At 30.2% G+C, this 21,673-nt stretch overlaps 1 protein-coding gene and 1 pseudogene across 3 annotated transcripts; both read left to right on the top strand.

Annotated features, from left to right (window-relative positions):
* The first annotated feature begins 7,485 nt into the window (after positions 1–7,485).
* LOC132945763 (hemicentin-1-like) lies at positions 7,486–14,998 on the top strand. 3 transcript variants are annotated; one of them, XM_061015520.1, is made up of 8 exons: positions 7,486–7,579; positions 9,861–9,976; positions 11,301–11,457; positions 11,551–11,777; positions 13,460–13,657; positions 13,715–13,920; positions 14,203–14,335; positions 14,609–14,998. In XM_061015520.1, exons 2-8 carry the CDS (start codon positions 9,865–9,867, stop codon positions 14,893–14,895), a joined length of 1,320 nt encoding a protein of 439 aa, XP_060871503.1. In that variant the 5' UTR covers positions 7,486–7,579; positions 9,861–9,864; the 3' UTR covers positions 14,896–14,998. The 3 variants fall into 3 exon arrangements, with proteins under 3 accessions (XP_060871503.1, XP_060871504.1, XP_060871502.1); XM_061015521.1 differs by having other exon boundaries at positions 7,531–7,582; XM_061015519.1 differs by lacking the exon at positions 7,486–7,579 and adding an exon at positions 9,598–9,712.
* A 1,927-nt stretch (positions 14,999–16,925) lies between these two features.
* Positions 16,926–20,380, top strand: LOC132945697 (uncharacterized; annotated as a pseudogene).
* Positions 20,381–21,673: the final 1,293 nt, after the last annotated feature.

Here is a 21,673-nt window from a genome sequence, read left to right on the forward strand (position 1 = left end):
CACAACTCATCAATTACTTCATCTGTTGTAATTTCGACCTCTCTGTGACAAGAAAGCATGAATATTTATATTAGCATTTTCTATACACCATAAAATGTTGAAAATATTTTGACTCTTTTTGAGCTGTTTACGGACATTGTCAGTTTTCAATTTTTTTAGTTTTTTTTTCTATAATTATCAATAAATTTTTATTTGTTGGGTAAAAAAGCGTGAAAATTTAATATAAGGCTAAAAATACATAGGCACAATTTCTTTTTATAAGCATTTAAAGTTCAAATTTTGACAACATTTATCAAATTTATAATTTATTAATTATTTTGTAGTTAAAAATTTATTTAAATTTAAATTTATTTATATTATTTATTTTTTTTATGGCTAAGGATTGAAAATTTAAAACAAGGCTCCACGTAAATAGGTTATATATAAATTACTTTATTCACAATAATATCATCAAATATACTTGGTAAAATCATAGGCTGACTGACCGTTTTCGCTCAGAATCGTTTTTCTTATACAATGATATTATATCATTGAATTCAAATTTAACACCATCCATTACAGTGACCCACTTGTAACCTACTGTACAGCAGAGCAACATCCACTTATCCACCTTTTTTAATATTTATTTTAAAATTTACGAATTCCTTATCGTTTTCTGTCCGCTGTCGCAATTAGTTTCGTGTTCTACGTATATAACAGTATAATAGGTTAGGTACTAGCGGGTTTTACCCGACTTCTCTCGAATATAGTCCTATTTTAATTTTGTTGTTATTGTTGGGTAATATCACTCGCAGCCCACAGGATAACAAAATTATAAAATATAAATAGCAACAGTACTGCAGCTTAAACTTTATACCTAAACTAAAAAAAAAGGTCAAGGGAGGGGATCTATCCCCCATATCCCCCCCCATAAATACGTCACTGTGTGGTTGATGTGTTTTTTAAACATTTTTAAAAATGTTTTTTATGTTTCTGTCATCACCGTATCTGGAGCAGTACAACTGCTTCGATTTTCTTCAACAGTATCTCGATCGATGGGAAAGTGAATCTAGTTGGTTCATTCAGAAGGTCAAAATTAAAAATGTCAATAGTTTTAAAAGTGCCGAGGAAAAACAAAATAAAAATTAAGGAAAAACGGGAATTTTTAAGCGAAATCGGTTTTCAACAAAATCAATTTTGGTTTTTGGTGTAACTCTAATACAAATAACCGTAGATCCATGTAATTTTCACTGAATGTTTATATTAGCATTTTCTATACACGATAAAATGTTCAAAATAATTTGACATGTTTTGAGTGGTTCACGGACATTTTTAGTTTCAATTTTGTTATTAATTTTTTTCTATAAATGTCAATACAATTTTAAAGCTTGAAGAATAAGTAACTAATATATAAGTACTAATATATATTGTTATAATTGCAATTGAGAAATATTATAAAAATACATTCACAATTATTTCTTATAAGCATTTAAAATTCAAATTTAAACAAAATACGTAAAAATCACGAAACTGTGCAAATTATTTTGAGTTAGAAATCTATAAAAATTTTTATTTTAAAATCTAACATTAAACAATTTAATTCAATATTATTTTTAAGTATGTCTACCTTTATCAAAAATAAATATCTACCGAAAGTCAAATTAAATTTTTATATCATTGCGGATATTCTCTCGATTTCTCATGAAGGCATGTAGGGGTTTTCTTATTTTGTTGTAATTCAAACACGAATAACTGTAGATAATGATATTTACGCCATATAACAACTTATCAATTCTCATACTTAATAAGATGTGCAAAATATTTTGACCCGTTTTGCGCTGTTTACAGACATTTTAAATTTTAAATTTTTTCTTTTTTTTCTTTAACTGTCAATAAAATTTTATTTGTAGGGTCAAAAAGTATCAAAAGGCTCCTGCTATATTTTTACTTTAGCAGTTGAAACATTTTTAAAATATATATAGCCACATTTTTTTTATAAGCATTTAAAGTTCGAAATTTGGCAAAATTTAAAATTATTTTGTATAGTTAAAAATGTATAAAATTGTTAGCTTTTATAGCTAAGGATTGAAAATTTAAAACAAAGTTCCATGTTAATAGGTAAATGAATTACTTTATACACAAAAATATCATCAAATATACTTGGTATATTACTAATATTATAGCCAGACTGACCGTCTTCGCTCAGAATCATTTTTCTTACACAATGATATTATATCATTGAATTCAAATTTAACACCATCCATTACAGACTATAGTGATCCTATTGTAACCTTGAGGGTCCTCACTCCTCACTATACCACGTCTTCTTTTGTCAAAAATTACTGTTTCTAATTCCAACGATACGTGTCGACAATTATCACGATTATCATTCTGAAAAAATATTCGGACTATCCGTAATATATACAAGCAGAGGCGGCTTGATCATGTTTATTTTGTGGTCCATTGAACCACCAAAAAGTTTGGGGTGGGTGTCATTTTAATAGGTAGGTTGGTCTTGATAATCTGCAGTGTCCGCGGACGGCATAACCGTTATAGATAATATAAAAATGGTTAATTTAATGGCCAATTCATTATTATTTATTAGCAACAAATAGATACAAATATTTAATATACAATCACATACATTAACAATCAACTAATGAAGTTATAAACAGCCTTATGACAAAAATATATAGTCACTACTCACTAAAGTATGAGACAATATGTGACATTATTTTGTTATTTGAAAATCACAATCAATTGTATACTCGAATTGTATTATAATAATATTGTTATTACCGAACTTTACCAGTCTATTGTGAAATTGGCTGAAATGTAGTCAGTTATACTGAATTAAACAACTGATGTGTCAGAGCTCGATCAATTTTGCTTTTGAGTATAAGTGTATTGTAAACGAATTTGGAGTTTTGTTAATTAGAAAAATTCGTCTTTTTTCTAAAACGAATTTTAATTTTCAATGAGTAATATTTAACTCTAAAACTTGTTATATTTTACTTTTTCAATTTGAATTATTGAGTTTAGTAATCAAAATATTGAAAACTGCTTAGCTTAAAGGTGTAGATAATTTTTATTATTTCCTTTAATACTCTTTGTACATATCATTTAGTGTTAATTAAATAATAAAAAAAAACCAAATCAATAAAAAATTAATGGTAGTACCGTTTTATTTTTATAATAGTATAATATAATCTAGCTACACAAAACTCAGTGAATACTAAACGTTGAGCGTGTTATAATATACAAAACAATAATAAATTCATAGCTAAATATATATTTACAACAGTCTCATACAATGATACATAGTTTTTACTTTTTTAGACAACAGTTTCAATTAATAATACACAATTTTTAGACAGCAGTCTCATTATAATGATACATAATTTTTAGGCGGCAGTCTCATAATATAATAATACGTTTTTTTTTTAGACTCATATAATAATACATAATTTCCAATAAACTGTGATAATATAATATAAACCTATAGAGCCCGTCGTCCGGTCGAATAAGCATATTAAATAATTGGTCGACTTATAGGATAGTTGAACTACATACGTTCCGTTTTACACAATCACGGCGTTATCGTACCGGGGTCCGTAAGTATAATAAATCTAAAACAAATGTTGTACAAGTACAATTGGGACAAGTTGACCCTGCATACGCGCGAATGCGTATTGACAACGAAGATTTCGCACTAATAAATCAAAACACTGATTGCAGCCGGGGCAGGAACACGAGGTGTTGACACTATACTGTCCCCGAGGTACATTATAAAACACGCTGGTTTAGAAAAACAAGATGACTATGGTAATTTTGGCGGCACGGTACACGAAGTACGCGTGCAGCGAAAAACGGCGTGCACGCGGGAGCAAAAAACATCGGACGGACGACGTGGCGGTTGGCGGGTGAACAATAATATTACAGACTTTAAGGTGGGTGGCGGTAGGGGAGAGGTCGAAAACTTGGTGAACATATTATTACTCTACGTCTACGGAGGTTCGACAAAAGCAAACCCTGCGTGCCATGTTCACCAACGACTTCCAAACGAACCGTTTGGTCCTCTTCCAGGCAGACCTCCGCCGATCGACAGACCGTGCTGCCGGGCATTCCGCAGGTACCGGCTGGACAGCTGTCTTCACGTTGTCGTACACTGCAGGTGACTGGATTCGCAGTTCGGGAGACGACCGGAAACGTTCGCTGCGCCGTATCGGTCGCTGCTGCAGGACAGCCGCCGCCGCGATGATCCGGCGGTCGACGGCCAGATCCAGCGCGTCAATCAACGAGGTCGTATTGGATGCCACGCGAAAAGGTGCCTCCGACGATGGTCCAATCACAGGCTGCACGCCCTGCAGGTATACGGGTGAGGAAATACTCGATTCCGGCGAAGACCGGGTACTACAACTGTTCTCTGCAGCGTGTCCGCGGTGCTGCAGTAGCGGTGACCCGACCGCGGCCGCGATCTTGAGGTTCGCTGCCAAATCTTGAACGTCAACTATGGTTTCCCCGAGTGCGTCCGTATTGGATGTCACGCGAATAGGTGCCTCCGACGATGGTCCAATCACAGGCTGCACGTCCTGCAGGTATACGGGTGAGGAAATACTCGATTCTGGCGAAGACCGGGTACTACAACTGTTCTCTGCAGCGTGTCCGCGGTGCTGCAGTATCGGTGACCCGACCGCGGCCGTGATCTTGAGGTTCGCTGCCAAATCCTGAACGTCAACTATGGATCGATCCTCGTCATTGGCATACAACTGTTTGAATTGTTCAGTTCCTACTGTGGCGTCCATATCTGCAGCAGTATATACGACGTGATAAATACGGACGGCGAACAGAAAACTGTGAACAGGACAAGAGCTAAACACTTAATGACTGGTTTCAAACAATTATTTGTTTCCTACATTAAATAATTTATAGTTACTAAGGTAGTAGTGTTATATTGTGGCCAGTATATAATTACCTTGAAGCCAGCTAGTAAGTAGTTAAATAGTTTAAATTAAATCATATTATATACTTTAAAAATAATTTTGATGAAGGGAACCTACGAATGTTCTTAAAATTATTCCGATTTCAGCGCAATCGGGATCATACCACATTGTGACATGAATACACGATTTAGATTAAATAGGGAAATCTACAAACTTTTTTTACACGATTATTTCGTTTAATTCTATATTTAGAAGCATATTTACGAGATATTTTAATACAATATTGTTAATTTTAAGTACGCACCTATCAAATCATGTTGACGTGGAGTGGTAATTTTAGTTCTAAAAAATATAATCGTCTAACCATCGTATGACTTTAGAATTTAAAAATATTGGAAAATAATTACAATTGCAATTCGATGTAATTTTGATATTCAAAAATAGGTACCTACTCATTTATTAAAACTACTAAAATCTAAAAAAATATCGATATAGGTAGGTGGCAATTATATTATAATATTATTTATCAGGGCAGTTCATAATATAGTACAACACGTTAATTAAATTAAGGTATCTAGTTTGATTGTTAGCTATGATAATTATTTAATAAAAGTAATCATTGTAAATTGTAATTGTGTTTATAAAGGTTTGTATTTATCATATATTTCAACTGAAGCCAAACAGAAAACGATAAAAAATAGACAAATTTTAACTCGAGCGGAGTTGGCTATTATAATAATTAATGTAAGTACTCAACATTTTTTTTAAACCGTAATTATGATATAATAGAAAAAATCATAACAGATCCAACTCAAAATTAAATGTTTTCCACACTAAGTATAGATACCTTAAAGTATATGTGTAAATATTAAAAAAAAAATAATTAAAGCGTATTTAAAATAAATAAAATGGAAATTATAATATGTAGTAGGTAAAGTGAGTTGTAGATAATCAATGTAAAAATGTATAAAACCAATTTTATTCAATTTTTGTTTGTACATTCAAAAAATTATAAATGTATACAAAATAATATTGTTGGAAATGTATTTGAACATTTTATGCCGACCACCTCTAACAACTCTGGTAAACAACGGAAGAACATCGTGCTTGGCAGGTTAGTTGCGCAACCATTTCCTGCCTTTAATGAGTTGTGATTTCGGATGGTTCTCGTCTCTCCAAATTCCAGAAGGCAAGTAAACAGTAAACACCTTGGGTCTTGGGACATAGCACATTCAAATTCTGGTATAATATAAGACTATATAGATATTGTTAATTAATAATTTATGAATTTAATTGTATGGACAATGTCGTCATATAAGAAATTCTATCAATACCTGAATAATTAAGAGGACGTCGCACCCGCAAATGTTGTCTCCGTCTCATACACGCACGTCATAGCAAAAACGTCTTGGCGCGAGAAAAAACTGAGAAGGCTACAGTCATAGCTAAGAATAAACGAAATTTTCACCACATATAAAGGAGAACTTTGGTTGTGCAATATCGTTTTTATTTTTTTGATATCGAAAATAGTTCTTATTGTTTCAAAATCCATTACTATTTATGTTTTTCAAACTTTAATAACTTTTTTTTAAGTTCCGATAACGAAAAAGTAAAAACGATATTGCACAGCCAAAGTTCTTCTTTTTAAGTGGTGAAAATTTTGTTTCTTAGTTATGATTGTAGCGTTCTCGGTTTTTCCCGCGCAAAACAGTTAGTTGTTACACATTTGTAAGACGGAAAGACGAAAAGACACATGAGGGTGCAACACCCTCTTTGCAACATCTGTTAAATATAATATAATATTAACTATTAAAATAATATGTAAAATTATGGAAGTAAAATAGTTTACATTGCAATTAGAAAATAATATTACGTACCTACCTATTTACAATAAAATCCGTTCCCTAAATGTATATTTTATTTGTGTAACCAATAAGCGTACCACCGTTGAGATTTTTAAGAAGATTTTATTTACGAAATTTAACAACACTTTCGATGGAATTTTATTTCTGTAATTTAATGGTACATATCAATGCCTAAACCTTGATTAATTTATCATAACTTGTTAATTGTAATAATTTTTTGTAAAACCATTTGTAATCGAGACTTATTTTTTTTTAAATTTTTTTTCGGCTTGACAATGTTTGGGGGACTCAGCCTTCAAAAGTTATGTTTTTTCCAGACTACTGACCACCCTTATTATCTAATATTAACCCGAATAATAACGGTTATCACACCTGAACTTTTGTTTAAATTTTTATTCCGGTGTTTGAACACCCAAATACATCCAGCACTCAAAACACGAAACCAGAATAAATGATTCAGCTTGGTGGTAAGCCCTGTTCAATAGAAAATCTATAAGGTTGCACACTTGCACATGTAATAATATACATAATACACACATTTTAATTATAATTGTATATACACTATCTAATGTCTATACCTAATGAAAAATAATGATAAAATTATCATTATTAAATACTTTATCATGTTTTATCTAGAATTTATCGCACACGTCATTAAGAGTTCCCCTCTTAATACATCATTATAATTTATAGTGATTAAAATCATAAACATTCTATGATAGTTATACCAATCGCTTTACATTCACAAGCAAGTCAACGCAACTTCAAAATATTGTAATTTTACGAAGACAGGTAGTGTGTACATTGTTAAATTATTTTATATTAATTTGTTAAGTACTCATAGTTGTTAAAAATAATTGTGTTATTTGACAATAAAAAATAGCTTTATATATGTATTGGTAAAAATAGTAAAATATTGTTAGATATACAATCTAAAAAAGGTGTCACTCTGCTGTACAGTAGGTTACAAGTAGGTCGCTGTAACGGATGGTGTTAAATTTGAATTCAATGATATAATATCATTGTAAAAGAAAAACGATTCTCAGCGAAGACGGTCAGTCAGTCTATGATATTACTAAGTATATTATTTGATGATATTATTGTGAATAAAGTAATTATTTTATATATATAACCTATTTACGTGGAACCTTGTTTTAAATTTTCAATCCTTAGATATAAAAGTTGTTTCTACTGCTATTTTTTTTGTTTTTTATTTATTAACCCGTGGCAACTTAGGCTATTGGGTAGTTTTTTTACTGTGGGGGAGGGTACTGTAAGTTTAAACACGTGTTTTTTGGTTTTGGCAGATTTTTTCGAGGCACCTGTATCTGCCATGCCCGGGCGGCACTTCATCTCTCCGGACACCGTGACTTGCCCTCTACTGCTATATTGTAACAATCTGTCAGGAGCCTTGTATTAAATTGTCACGCATTATTACCCAACAAATAAATTTTATTGATAATTATAGAAAAAAAAAAACTAAAATTTGAAAACTGACAATGTCCTTAAACAGCTTAAAAAGAGTCAAATTATTTTCAAAATTGTATGGTGTATAGAAAATTAAAATTTAAACATTAAGTAAAAATTTTAATGTATCTAAATTTTAGATTTAAATAGAACATTTTTTATGAATTTCTAACTCTATATAATTTACACAGTTTTGTAATTTTTACGTATTTTGACCTTATTTTTACTTTTGACCCTCTAAAGTACCAACTAGATCCACTTTCCTATCAGAAAATATACTGTTGAAAAAACTTTTTTACTCTTTTACTGTCCTAAAAGGTGATGACAGACATAAAAAAAATAAAAAATAAAATACACATCATTGTTAAATCAATTCATTCATCGCTCTGCTCAGAATCCTAAAGTTGTTTTTCTGTTATATGTGGTTCATAGGCGTCAATAGTTGTTGGGGGGAGGAGGGGTAGTGTTTAAGCCCACTCAAACATTTCCTAAATTATTTTTAAGCAAATGCTATATCATTAGGGCTTCAGCTGCCAAAACTCAAATGCTATTTAGTATTTTCACTTATGACATTGATGCATTATTATTTATTATACATGTACAACCTTAATAATCTGTATTATGTTATACAACTATCAATTTATTTTAATAATAAAGGGCGTGATTGGTATTATAATTTCATTATATGTTACTTAGGTCAAACACCATTATTGTGTTGATAATATTAAAAATAATACATTGGACTTGAAAAGTTCTGTTATTGTAATGGTTTTAATCTTCTTAATAGTTGTTCATAATATTTATTACCTATGTATAGTAGTTTTTTATACATGGATCAAAAATATCTAAAATATTTTCAAAATTATATCACACTTAGAAAATTAAAATATTAAGACTTTGTAAAAATATCAAATACCTAGGTATCTCATATCTTAATTTAAATATTAAAAAAAAGGTGGACAACTGGACAAGTGCTTGTATAAATAATCAAACTTAATAGTTAAAAAAAGTTAAATTCGAAAATATTTCAGGGCTATAAATAACGCTACTTTCCGGTAAAATTTTTTTTATTAAAAGTAGAAAAACTTATGAGGAATCTTCTATCAAATTTTTAAATGTTAGCTATGAAAAGAAAAGTGTTGATGAATTTCTAACTGAAAAATAATATGCAAATTTTCAGGATTTTGAAGAATTTTGTCAAAAATTGAACTTTAAATGAATATGAAATAATAATGCCTATGCATCTTTAATAATTTTGATCTTTATTAAAACAACTTATGACGACTGATGAGGAATCTTGCATTAAATGTTCAACATTTTTTAATTTTTCCAAGATACCACCCACAGCTCCGAAAATTGAATTTTCACTGCTTCAAAACCTGATAACATGCAGGCACAAAAACGTAATCCTGCAATATATTCACTGCTATTCGCTCATCTTGAATCAGAATCTAAAATGTGAATATTTCTTTCATTGAAAGTTGAAACATAGAAATTTATCATAATCTATTATTTAATATGCTTTCTATTTAATTAAAACCATGCACAGTACATTGTATTTATTGCACCATATAACTATATAAGTAAAGAATTTTTTTTATTTCAGAAAAATGATTGATCATCCGAATCCATTGAAAATATTACCAGTGGCAATTTTCGTAATATTTTTACTGACCGAAGGATTGTGCCGAAAATCTCATTCAAAAAATATAATATTAAAAAGTAATAGTTTATTTTTGCGTATCTACATAAACTCGTACAATAATAATAATTGTTCACATACGTTTTAATTGATTGTTTTTTAGAAGTATTATGTATAAAATTAATTAATTAAATTCACTGTTTAATTACATGCAGATTACGTGAATATTTAGTTAAATAAACAGTATTTCATATTACAACTTAGTAAAGGCTCACAATACTAAAAAAAAACTTTATCACAGTGAAAAATGTACCAAAAAAATCACTACACAATATTATTGTTATTGAACAAATACGTTCCATAGACCTATAAACTAATGAATAGCGCTTAGAGAGAGAGAGAGGTTAGGCCGTCGGGGGTACGATATAGAGTAAAAGAGAAAAGAGTACGAGGGGTAAATACAGTGTTAGTTTCATTGGTCTATGATTACTACTTCATGTTCTTTCTCTCTTTTCTCTCTTCGTTCTTTCTTCTTTCTTTCTCTTATATGATTCCTGTGCATTGATGGCAAAGGCGGAGGGGAATGCGCTGTCCATTAGTTTATAGGTCTATAACAAAGTCATTAGGTAGGTAGTTATATATCAGATTATAGAAAAGTTTGATAACTCAAATCATAACGATCAATAGTATACCGTATACCACGGACCAAGATATAATGGACTGGAAACGACATGGTCGGGGGACGGCCACGAAAAGGTGTCACTTAGCTGATAAGAACACTGTTCTTGAAGTTTTCAGCGCTACCGGTGGTTTTATTTGGCTAGACAATTTGTATCTTAGTCCGTGTTAAATGCAGAGGGCGCTGTGAACTCCGGGAACACATAGCGACCCCCGCACTTTGCCTCTTGTACATACATTCGTGGCCGTGATAAGCTGCTCGTTTCCAGTACATTATATCTTAGTTCGTGCCGTATACATAGTGCTTGAATTGAGTTCAGACGCGGGGGACTTTTTTTCAGAAAAATATTTATGCGTACCAATTATTCTAATTATATCCTAATAAATATGACATTTAAATATAAATATAACTATAAATAGATTTTTTTACCCTTTACCCTTTCTTATACAAAGTACAAACATCATAATAATATTATTATATAGTAATTCAAAAATGAATATGCAATTAATTCAGAATCGAAAAAAATAATACATAGGTAACCTATCTGATATCAGTGATATCAAACTGACTAATTACAATATTAAATTCATTTTTATGATGATTGATAAAAATGAAACGTTATTCAAATGAATACTCATATTCCCATAATATAGAGATATTGTTACGATTGCATGATTTCACTATTTATTATATTTTCTAAACAGTTGCATTTTTTTTCTTTTTAGATGAAGAAAATGTCATTGTTTTGGCCAAAAAAGGTAGCAATTTAAAAGTAAAATGTCATTATTCTGAAGGCTATGAGCCCGATGATTATGAATGGAAAAAAATAGACAATAGACATTTTGCGGTATTACCAACTGAAATTTTGTCTACATCACAGTGGTACCTATATAATTACTTCGATACTTACACAATAATTAAACGAGTAGGTATCTGTAAATTGTAATTATAATTGTCTTAAACGGTTATAAATAGGTTGGCTTTAGTAAATGTGAGATTCGACGATGAAGGACAATATTCTTGCATAATGAATGGTTTTAACGGGAACGAAACGTTTTCCAAAAAGCGTGATTTTGTTTTGAAAACTACAAATTATATTAGGGAACCGCATGGAAAAATCAAACCAAAGTTTCAGAAAGTTTTCACGGAGGATGTACCGTTATCTGTAAACAGGGCACTACATCTGAATTGTCCATTCACGAGTAAGCGATAATGTATCTATTTCATAAACAATAATATTCTCTTTGCGACTAAAAAATCTGTATTATTGCATTTATAGATTTTTGAATGATATCAAACTGTTTATCAACAATTAATAGCATATTTGGCTATGTTTAGCTTCTCAGTGAAGAGATGAATGCACTGGTTTCACAATAATGTGTATTTTATTTAAATATTTTTAAAGGGTGGTTTCTATTAGAAATGTAAACCTAGTTAGTACTTTAGAGAGGTCAAACTAAAAAATTCAGTTTTTAACAGAATTTTTTTGGAAAAACGAGAATTTTCACGCATAAAACGTTTTCTAAAAAAACGAAATCGTTTTTTTGTTGTAATTCAAAAATAAAAATAACACATAGACTTGAAATTGTTGACAAATATATTCATATTAGCATACCTATTATACTAGACACGACACTGGGTATAGTGGTATTATGTGTTTTAACTTAATTTTATGATTTTTATTTTTCATATCAGTTATTGATTTTAAGAGTGCACATTTCAAACGTATAGGTATCTGCCATGCACGGGTGGGGGATATTATTATATTTTATTATAGCCTGTAAGTTATGTATAATATGTCGCATCCACATAGTGAAATCACTCATTTCATGAACTGGATATCCAGATAGTGAAATTCGTCCAGATCGTGAATTTTGACGAAAATACATTATATGGACATCCATTTCATGAAATGGACAATACCTACATCGTGTACTTTGTGTAATTATTATTTTATTATATAATGGTTCATAAACTATTATTATACATTTATACATAGGTATATTATATTTAATTTTTCACGATTGATTACTTTATAGGTAATTTTCTATATTGTTCTATACACAAAAATATAGCAATTATAGTCAATAAATTATATCATATTCCATTATATTTTTATTTTATTTTTCATAAACCATACGTATATTATATTTTATAAACAACAGTGTTACCATGTCCTATATTAAGTGTTATAAAATATTCATGAAATTAACTATAATTATAATATTTAACTATACCTATATTTATCTATTGTTTTATTACCTAACAAAATAATTAATTGATAAACTTAAACATACCTCAAACGGCTTTTTTTTTAAAAATTGTTATTTTTATTCATTTCTATGGTTATAAACAAAGTATTAGAAATTAAAATCCTTTATTAGCGATTTTTTGTAATTTGTCGGTGGTTTTTCCCGTGACATTTAATAATTATTGAGAAAATCGAAAAATGACCTCTCTAAAGTACCATTTGATCCAATTTGCTTAAAGATAAAATACGATATGTTGAAATCGAAGCACTTCTACTGGTAGACATTTTGTATACAAGATAAAAAAAATAATTAAAAATTAAAAAAATAAACACCATTGTAAAACCACTAGATCCCTCACTCTGCTCAGAATCTAAAACTGAAAACGCAGGTACGTAATCCGTTGTGTTGAGCCACGTGGTGTGTATAATAATATCTACAAAACGGTTCAGAACATCTAATGCACGTGAAATATATTATTATATTTAATTTGTGCTCACATTATTCATTTTTGACATAATTATATTTTTGGGCACTTTAAAAAAGGCGTTTATCATAAATAAATACAATAACTATTGGATGTGTTATAAATAATTTATAATTAGGTACCTAAAATTCCTAATGTTTAACTGCAGGTACAAGTGATACAGAGTTTTCTTGGTCTAAAAATAACGAATTACTCATTGAAAAAAAAGCAATAATTGAAGGTTTTGGAGCTATCGATAATGAGTACAGTTCAAAGCCTGCAAAATTGTCAGATGCTGGCAATTATACGTGCGTGGTGAAAAACAAATACGGTTCAATCCAATACCAATTCGCTGTAGCTGTTTACGGTATTGACGATTAGCAAATTATTAAATATTTGATCAGTTGCCATAATTCGATTTCAGATGATGAAAACAAAAAGCCTCTTTCTTTCGAATATCCTCGAGATTTGTCATTAAAATCGGGAGACAGGGCAATGTTTTTTTGCCATGCTTTTGATTACGGCAATAAAGAAATTGACTGGTACTTTTTGAATAGTACAAACCCAATGGACATAGACATAGAAACGGTGGATCTTTCACAATTTCAAAAGATGGACAATGACAATGACGTGAGATTATGATTATTATGTATATAATTGAAACTTTTGTTGTTCTTAATTTAGTATGTGTTATCAATTTACATTTTACTCATCGATATTGTATTTTGAGAATTAGGTAATATAAATTATAAATATTTGTAACTTTTAATTAGTTACATACAACTAATTTGGTTAATTGTGTATTCAATACAATCACAATAGGTACTTTATTAATACATTTTACTGTTTTAGTTTGTTGATATAAACAATAAAAACAATAATTTTAAATTTTTAACATATTGGTACATACAGGTGACATTGTTAAGTGGCAAGTTGATAATCGAACCTGTGACAATCCATGATGATGGATGGTATATTTGTGTTCAAAAAGGATTTGAAAGACCTTTAATGGCTGAAGCCCGATTGAGCGTGGACAAAAGTTTGAGTATAACTATAATTATTAATATTTATAAATTATAAGATTCGATAAGACTAAGATATTAATATCGTACAATATCTTAGTTGAACATAATACAATTTCAATTTTAAAACTATTTGAAAAAAGATTGACGACTATTACTAAAGAATTAGGAAAAGCTAATTTAAACTGCAGAACACGCAAATAATTATGCAACACCAGTTTTCATCAAAATCAACTTTGTTCTATTTTTAGTTACTTAGAACTATTATTTTTATTTATGTAATTTTTTTTTTTTAGTCAATGTGACATCAGAGGTTACGAATCAAGACGAAAATATCTCTGATGACAAACATTTTGTATTGAGTCTTTTACCCATGTTATCCACACTTCCAATGGACAAAAAAATCAAAGCTCGGTTAGCTATTGAAACTTTGGTGCAAAACATAGCTTTCCCAGATCTGAATACAGCAGAAAATGTTCACGCCGAACAAAAGAATACTACAGAAAAATCGTCTACCAATACTGATATAGGTAGTATTATAACGATCAAAGAGTACCTGCAGCCTAGGAAGCGTTCACCATAACATAATTTAAATTGTAGATACGGTTATTATAATTTAAAATAACAATAAACTCAAAGAATGTAATAATTAAAATAGACAAATAAAGAAATAATTTTAAATAATATATTGCAATAACAGGAACAGAACTCCTCCTCCTCGGAATAATGCCTCCTCCTGGACCACGTTTATTATAGTATATTACTCTATTGACTATGATATTGACGTATTATGAGTATTAAGCCACTAAATTGCGTATAAGTCTTATAGACGGATTTTTATCACCTTCGACACCAGTGGCGGCGATCTATAGTCCATGTGTTACTTCAGCAAAACATACATAATTTGGCGAGTGGGTGGGTGGGATGTTGTGTGATTTTTATTATATTATGATTTATGACTAATTAGTGTACCATAATAAAAAAAAACAATACTAAATACAAGTTTTAAAATAAATAATATTTAGAAGAAAACGTATTATTTATAATAATTATCCATTAAAATCAAAATAATACCTACAGGCTACAGTATGTGTAGACATTGATTCTCGCTATTTTAGATTCGGAGCGAGGCAATACCAATTTTTGATAAATCCGATTTTGTTTTCTTGGTGTAACTCAAAACGATTATTTTTTAATGAAGAAACGTAGACGAAAATAACCTAAACGTCGTTTTAAAAACTGTCGCCAACACCCAAGTTCGAAAAAAGTATGTCGCTAAACCCTAAGTTCGAAAATAGTTACATTTTCCAATTTTTTTTCTTATAAACGTATATATATCGCCATTTAAATAAAAAGTATAGCGCAGTTTCAGACGTCAAAATAAACAAAATAATATTTGAAGGTATTTGAGAGAAACGATTCTGAGCGGAGACGGTCCAACTTTTTGGTCCAACCTAACCATGGTTATTAAACAATTATTTTTATAATTTTATCTAATGTTCATATTTTATTTCTTAATCAATTTCCTAAGTACAATCTAGATCCAATTAACTACCAAAAGCCTCCATCAGAGTTGATGATTGGAGGATTTTTTCCACGGGGTAAAGTGTTCAGATGTTCAGACATAAAAATAAAATAAAAAAACACACATCAATGTAAAACCAATATGCAATAGGTCGTAGCGACGTAGCCAATAAGTACGTACATGAAGATGGCCCCCCGACTTTTGTTTTTTGATTTATAAGTTATCTGCTGATTTACAAATTTGCAAATGTAATTTACAATTATTTACAATTAATTTACAATTGTTTACAATAATTTTGAAAATGTTTGGACAAAGTCGGGGGGCCATCTTCATGTACGTGGGTTGTTGATGTATTTTCGGTAATAATATTCAAATACGGAGAACCACTGGTTTTCCGTTATCGCACCTCCGCCGCCGTCTCAATTTATCTGGCAACGTCTGTACTTTGATCAGATTAACTAACATATAATTTATGAAAAGGCTTTCTAAAACAAATTTAATTAAGATTATAAAAATATAAATAGGTGGAAGATTTTTATGCATAAATTTAATCATATTGCTTCACAATAATGTGTTTGTTTTGGAAATTACATGATTAAGGTCTGTTAGGTATTTTATCTTGAACCCTAATGTGCTTATCACTTAACCAAGCATAAAACAGTATGTTTTGTGAGAAAATATTTAGTTTGTTGAAATGCATTGCCGGGCATCGGGCAGTTGGGTCCCCGCCTGATAACAGCCAATTTTATCAGCATTATTAAAATTGAGAGATAAGCACTTGTCCAAATATGGTATGAGTGGTTATGCGGCGGTTACTCTGTGGTTACCATGTGACCAACTTGATGTGGTGTTGCACAGCAAGTCGGGGGATATTTTCGATTAGCGGAGCGGAGCGACGGCGCCGAGGAGCGTAGCGACGAGTGCCGCTAGCATGGCATCACTGACGTGACTTATTTCGTATTGGTGTCACTGCTAAATCCCTGGTATAGCCCTGGTATGTAATCCCTGATGGTTGGTATTAATTTGTAATTTTTTTATTTGAGGTTAGAATTCGAACTCTTGATTAAGGTTATCAATTATAATTTCTTATCACTGGACCCAACTCTTATCACGGGGCCCAACTGTCCCCATCCCTGCATTGCCCAGGGCAGTATATCAAAGATAATGGTATGCAACGGAGGGATGCCAGAGATATCTCAAATATATATATAGAAAAAAGGGTATGGAAATCTAATGAAATAGTTTTAGACTTAGGATGTGGACCAGGTGATGTTACTTCAGATATTCTTTATCCTTTTTTAAAGAATAAAATCAATCAGTTGGTTAGTTTAAGTTGGTCAAAATATTATTTTTTACAAGTATTATGTATTTATATTATTATTTTTTTTAGGTTGGTGTTGATAAATCAATAGAAATGGTAGAATTTGCAAAAAAACCTATGGATCTTCCAAGATGGATTTCAAAGTTTTGGATATAGAAAATACCCATGACTGCTCTTTTTATTCGCACACATTTAACAAAATATTTTCATTTTTACGCTTTCACTGGGTTCATAATAAAGTTGATTCCTTGCTGAATATGCACTTAATGTTGAAAAGTGGTGGAGAAATTCTGGTTAACTTCATGTTAATTAATCCATTGGTTGAATTGTATTAATGTATGGATACATAATGGCAAATATATATTAAAGTAAATATATTTATGTTATTTTTTCTTTTAGGTTTTATTTCTATCAATAAAAATACTTTCCATTTTATAAATTTATATTAGGATAAATATTTATATGGAGACTTAGTATCTAGTAAAAAAAAAATCAATTTACTTGATTCTATTAAAATTAGTTACTATTTACAATATTTATATAAAAATTTAAAACAAACTGTTTTTGTTTTGTTATTACATTGTAAATGTATTGTATATGATAATTAAAATGATGCCTTTAAAAATGCAATTTTACAATATCATACCTAATTATTTTATATTTTCATTATTTGTTATAATAAACTTACAACACATTGTATATAGGATATAAAGCGTATGTCACAAAATGTGTATTCACAAGATGAAATAAAAGACATTTTCACCAAGGCTGGATTTCGAATTATTAATTTAGAATCAAGTATCCAAAAATATACATTTCCAGACTTCCCATCACTTTTAAGTAATTATAATAATTAATAATTACATTTTTTTTCTGGATAAAAAGTTTCTACAACAATAGTTTTTAGTTATTTGCATTTGTTCACGCTTAAGAAGACGACACACCCGCATGTGTTGTCTCTGTCTTACAAATTTTTAAAATAGCAAATTTTACACTTAGCAGAACACATGTAGCTCCGTTTAAAAATTCAAGTGAATTGACCTATTATCAAATTTAGAAGTAAGAATATTATCTATTGCAACCCCGTTGGGTTTTTTTTTTAATATTTTAATTTTAAAACAAGTTATGAGTATTTCAAAATGCATAGACAATATACAATATTAAAATACTCATATCATGTTTTAAAATTAAACTATATAAAAACCCCACGAGGTTCACCAGATAATATTCTTACTTCTAAATTTAATAATAGGTCAATTCACTCAATTTTTAAACTAACGGGCCTACACGTGTTCTTCTGAGCATAAAATTTGTAAGACGAAGACAACACATGCGGGTATGGCATCCTCTTAATACCTTATTATTGGGGCTCTAATTTAAAATCTAATTTAATGCACTAAAAAACACTTGAATATGACAAATAAAATCTTCAAATATTTTTAATTTATCAAGAAAGCATTATCTTGTTCTAATGTTTTTGATTTCAAAATTGTATGAATAAATACAGTTTTTTCTTTATGCATTTCTTTACTTTATATTTTATATTATATTTTGCTGATGAAAATGTGTTTATGGACAGGTACCTCAACTCGACGTTGCTGTATGTCCGGTCCAATAATGTAAGTTATAAGTCATTGTGTATATTTTAATACAATAAAAGCATAGTAAAAAAATAATTAATAGACTATATTAATATAGTACTTACTTAATTAATTTAATATACCTAACCGTACCTATACACATATAAAAATATTATAATAATATATTATTTATGTTTGAATTCATTAGAACAATGGCGTATCAGACGTCGCTCCCAAACCGGTCGACATCCATGTGCATAACTGTGAGTTGAAAACGTCTATATTTAAAAATGGTTATAGTATAATATTTATCTAATAAATTAATTTTCTTTAGCATTCCGCAAGAATGAGCGGTATAGTTTGAAAACTTACCAAAGTTATCTGGTGGATGTCGATACGTTGGTGAGCAGCCGTCGCACATATATAGGTCTGATGTGCCTATGGAAAGTTATTATTGGATCAGTCATAATATTACGTTGAGAAGTTATGTGTCCATAAACTTATTTTCAGATTTGTAGGCCAATTCCGTTGCCATTTTTTAATCATTCTTTGTTTTTATTAAGGTTGAGGTGTAACAGCATTTTAGAGGCTATTGTAATTTCCACTTCCAGGACTTTATCATACATACAGCCGACAGCCCGATGACCTACATTTTTGTGTATTCTGGTCTACCCTATGATGGCCGCGAAGTAACGATCACGTCACCGTTTATCAGATTGCCCAGTTTGAAAGAGTCTCCAACAATTTCATCGAATAGGTACGCCATAAACCGTGGCATAGCGCTTGGCCAGCATCATTTTGTCCGGATCAATATCTACAAAAATGATGTCCCAATTATTAGAAGCTAATAATATAGGTACTTAAGAGGACGCCACACCCGCATGTGTTGTCTCCGTCTTTCAAATGCAAAACATACTAAATTTACGCTCAGAAATTATAGTCTTATGCCGTTAGCTTAAAAATTAGAGTGAATCGACCTATTATGAAACTTGATGGTAAGAACATTATCTGTGTTTTGTCGGAAGTTTTTTTACGATAATTCAGTTTTTCAGTGATTTATGAGCATTGTCAATTTACATTTATTATACACGCTATAACTTTCCTAAAAACTGAATTATCGTAAAAAAACTTCCAACAAAACACAGATAATATTCTTACGATTAAGTTTCATAATAGGTCGATTCACTTAAATTTTTAAGCTAACGGCATAAAACTTGAATTGCTGAGGGTACATTTGGTATGTTACGCGTTTGTAAGACGGAGACAACACGCGGGAGTGTGGCGTCCTCTTAATATTTATTGTAATATAATATAATATTAAACTCATTATACCCAGTTATAACGATTAAGTAGAAATAATATTTTTCAAATAATATTACAGTGTCTTTGTCGAACGGTCACCTATACGAAGTTTCCGCTGTGCCACAAAACGGGTCGACGCCGGTCGCTGAACATGAGAAGTCCTCAAGTCCACCCAGCATCGTATTGATGAATCAACAATACATCTTACATCTTACATCTAACATATTACATCTTACATCTATCATTGCAATCTTATAATTATTCACCTGAATGTACAGTTAATTTATTACTACCCATCTATAAAGTCAACACTGTATTAATAAAAGTATTTATTGTTAAAATAAAATTGAGTTCTATATTATTTGTAGGTACATAAAAATTATTTGGGTATAAAGGAAACATATTTTAATCATACAAAATTAGATAAACTAAAAGACAAAAATAATAAGTAAATACGTCGTGTTAAAAATAGTTTTTAATTAATAGGTAGGACAGGTACCTATTATGTAGGTAGGTACTTATCCAAAACTCGTTTATCAGGAATTAAATAAAAAGGGAGGTAAATCAAAAAAAGGTGGGTAAGTGGATGTCGCTCTGCTGTACAGTAGGTCACAAGTGGGTCACTGTAATGGAGGACACATACTAGTTGCGGACGAATTATTTAGGTCAGGAATTATAACATAACAATTGCGGACACGAGTTTTGTTGTCATAATACTAATTGCGTACAGAGCTTTTTTTAATAAAAACCACGTTAGTTGTGGACACAAATATTTCCCTTCACCACTTTTTCAGGACTTAGGACAAGCTACCAAAAAAATTGCTAGGTGGGGTTAGAAATATTTGTGTCTTGCAAAAGAGCAATCGTTATTTTTAAAATGTTGTTGAATTATTTATTGTTTTAATTTTGTGGAGAAAATTGTTTATAAAATATTTGTAGATTATCGTCATTATTTATCGTCATAGTTTTTATAGATCTTGTGGTAAAAATGTTTTTGAAACAGCCTGTATATCAAACAATAATTTCCCAACGTCCACGATCGCTATATCAAAAATAATAATAGGAAATTTCCTATCTTATATTTGTGTCCGCAATTCGTATGTTACCTTTTTAGATTTCGTCCACAACTCACATGGTTTTTGTCACTTTGTCCGCAATTCGGAAACACCGGTAATGGATGGTGTTAAATTTGAATTCAATGATATAATATCATTGTATAAGAAAAACGATTCTGAGCGAAAACGTCAGCCTTTGAACTTTAAATGCTTATAAATAAAAATTGAGCCTATGTATTTTTAATATTTTTTAACTGCTATTAGAACGATATATCAGCAGCTTTAAATATTCACGCTTTTCTACCCAACAAATAAAATTTTATTGATATCTATAGAAAAAATAACTAAAATAATTAAAAACTGACTATGTCCGTAAACAGCTCAAAAAGAATCAAATTGTTTTCAAAATTTTATCGTGTATAGAAAATGCTAATATAAACATTCAGTGAAATTTTCAGTATCTACAGTCATACGTTTTTTAATTACAACAAAATAAGAAAATCGTTACATGAGAAATCGAGTGAATATCAAATGTTGTAAAAATATGAATTTCCAACGTTCATAAAAATTTAATTTGA

Source organism: Metopolophium dirhodum, chromosome 5 (assembly GCF_019925205.1).
Source record: "Metopolophium dirhodum isolate CAU chromosome 5, ASM1992520v1, whole genome shotgun sequence".
Classification (NCBI taxonomy): domain Eukaryota; kingdom Metazoa; phylum Arthropoda; class Insecta; order Hemiptera; family Aphididae; genus Metopolophium; species Metopolophium dirhodum.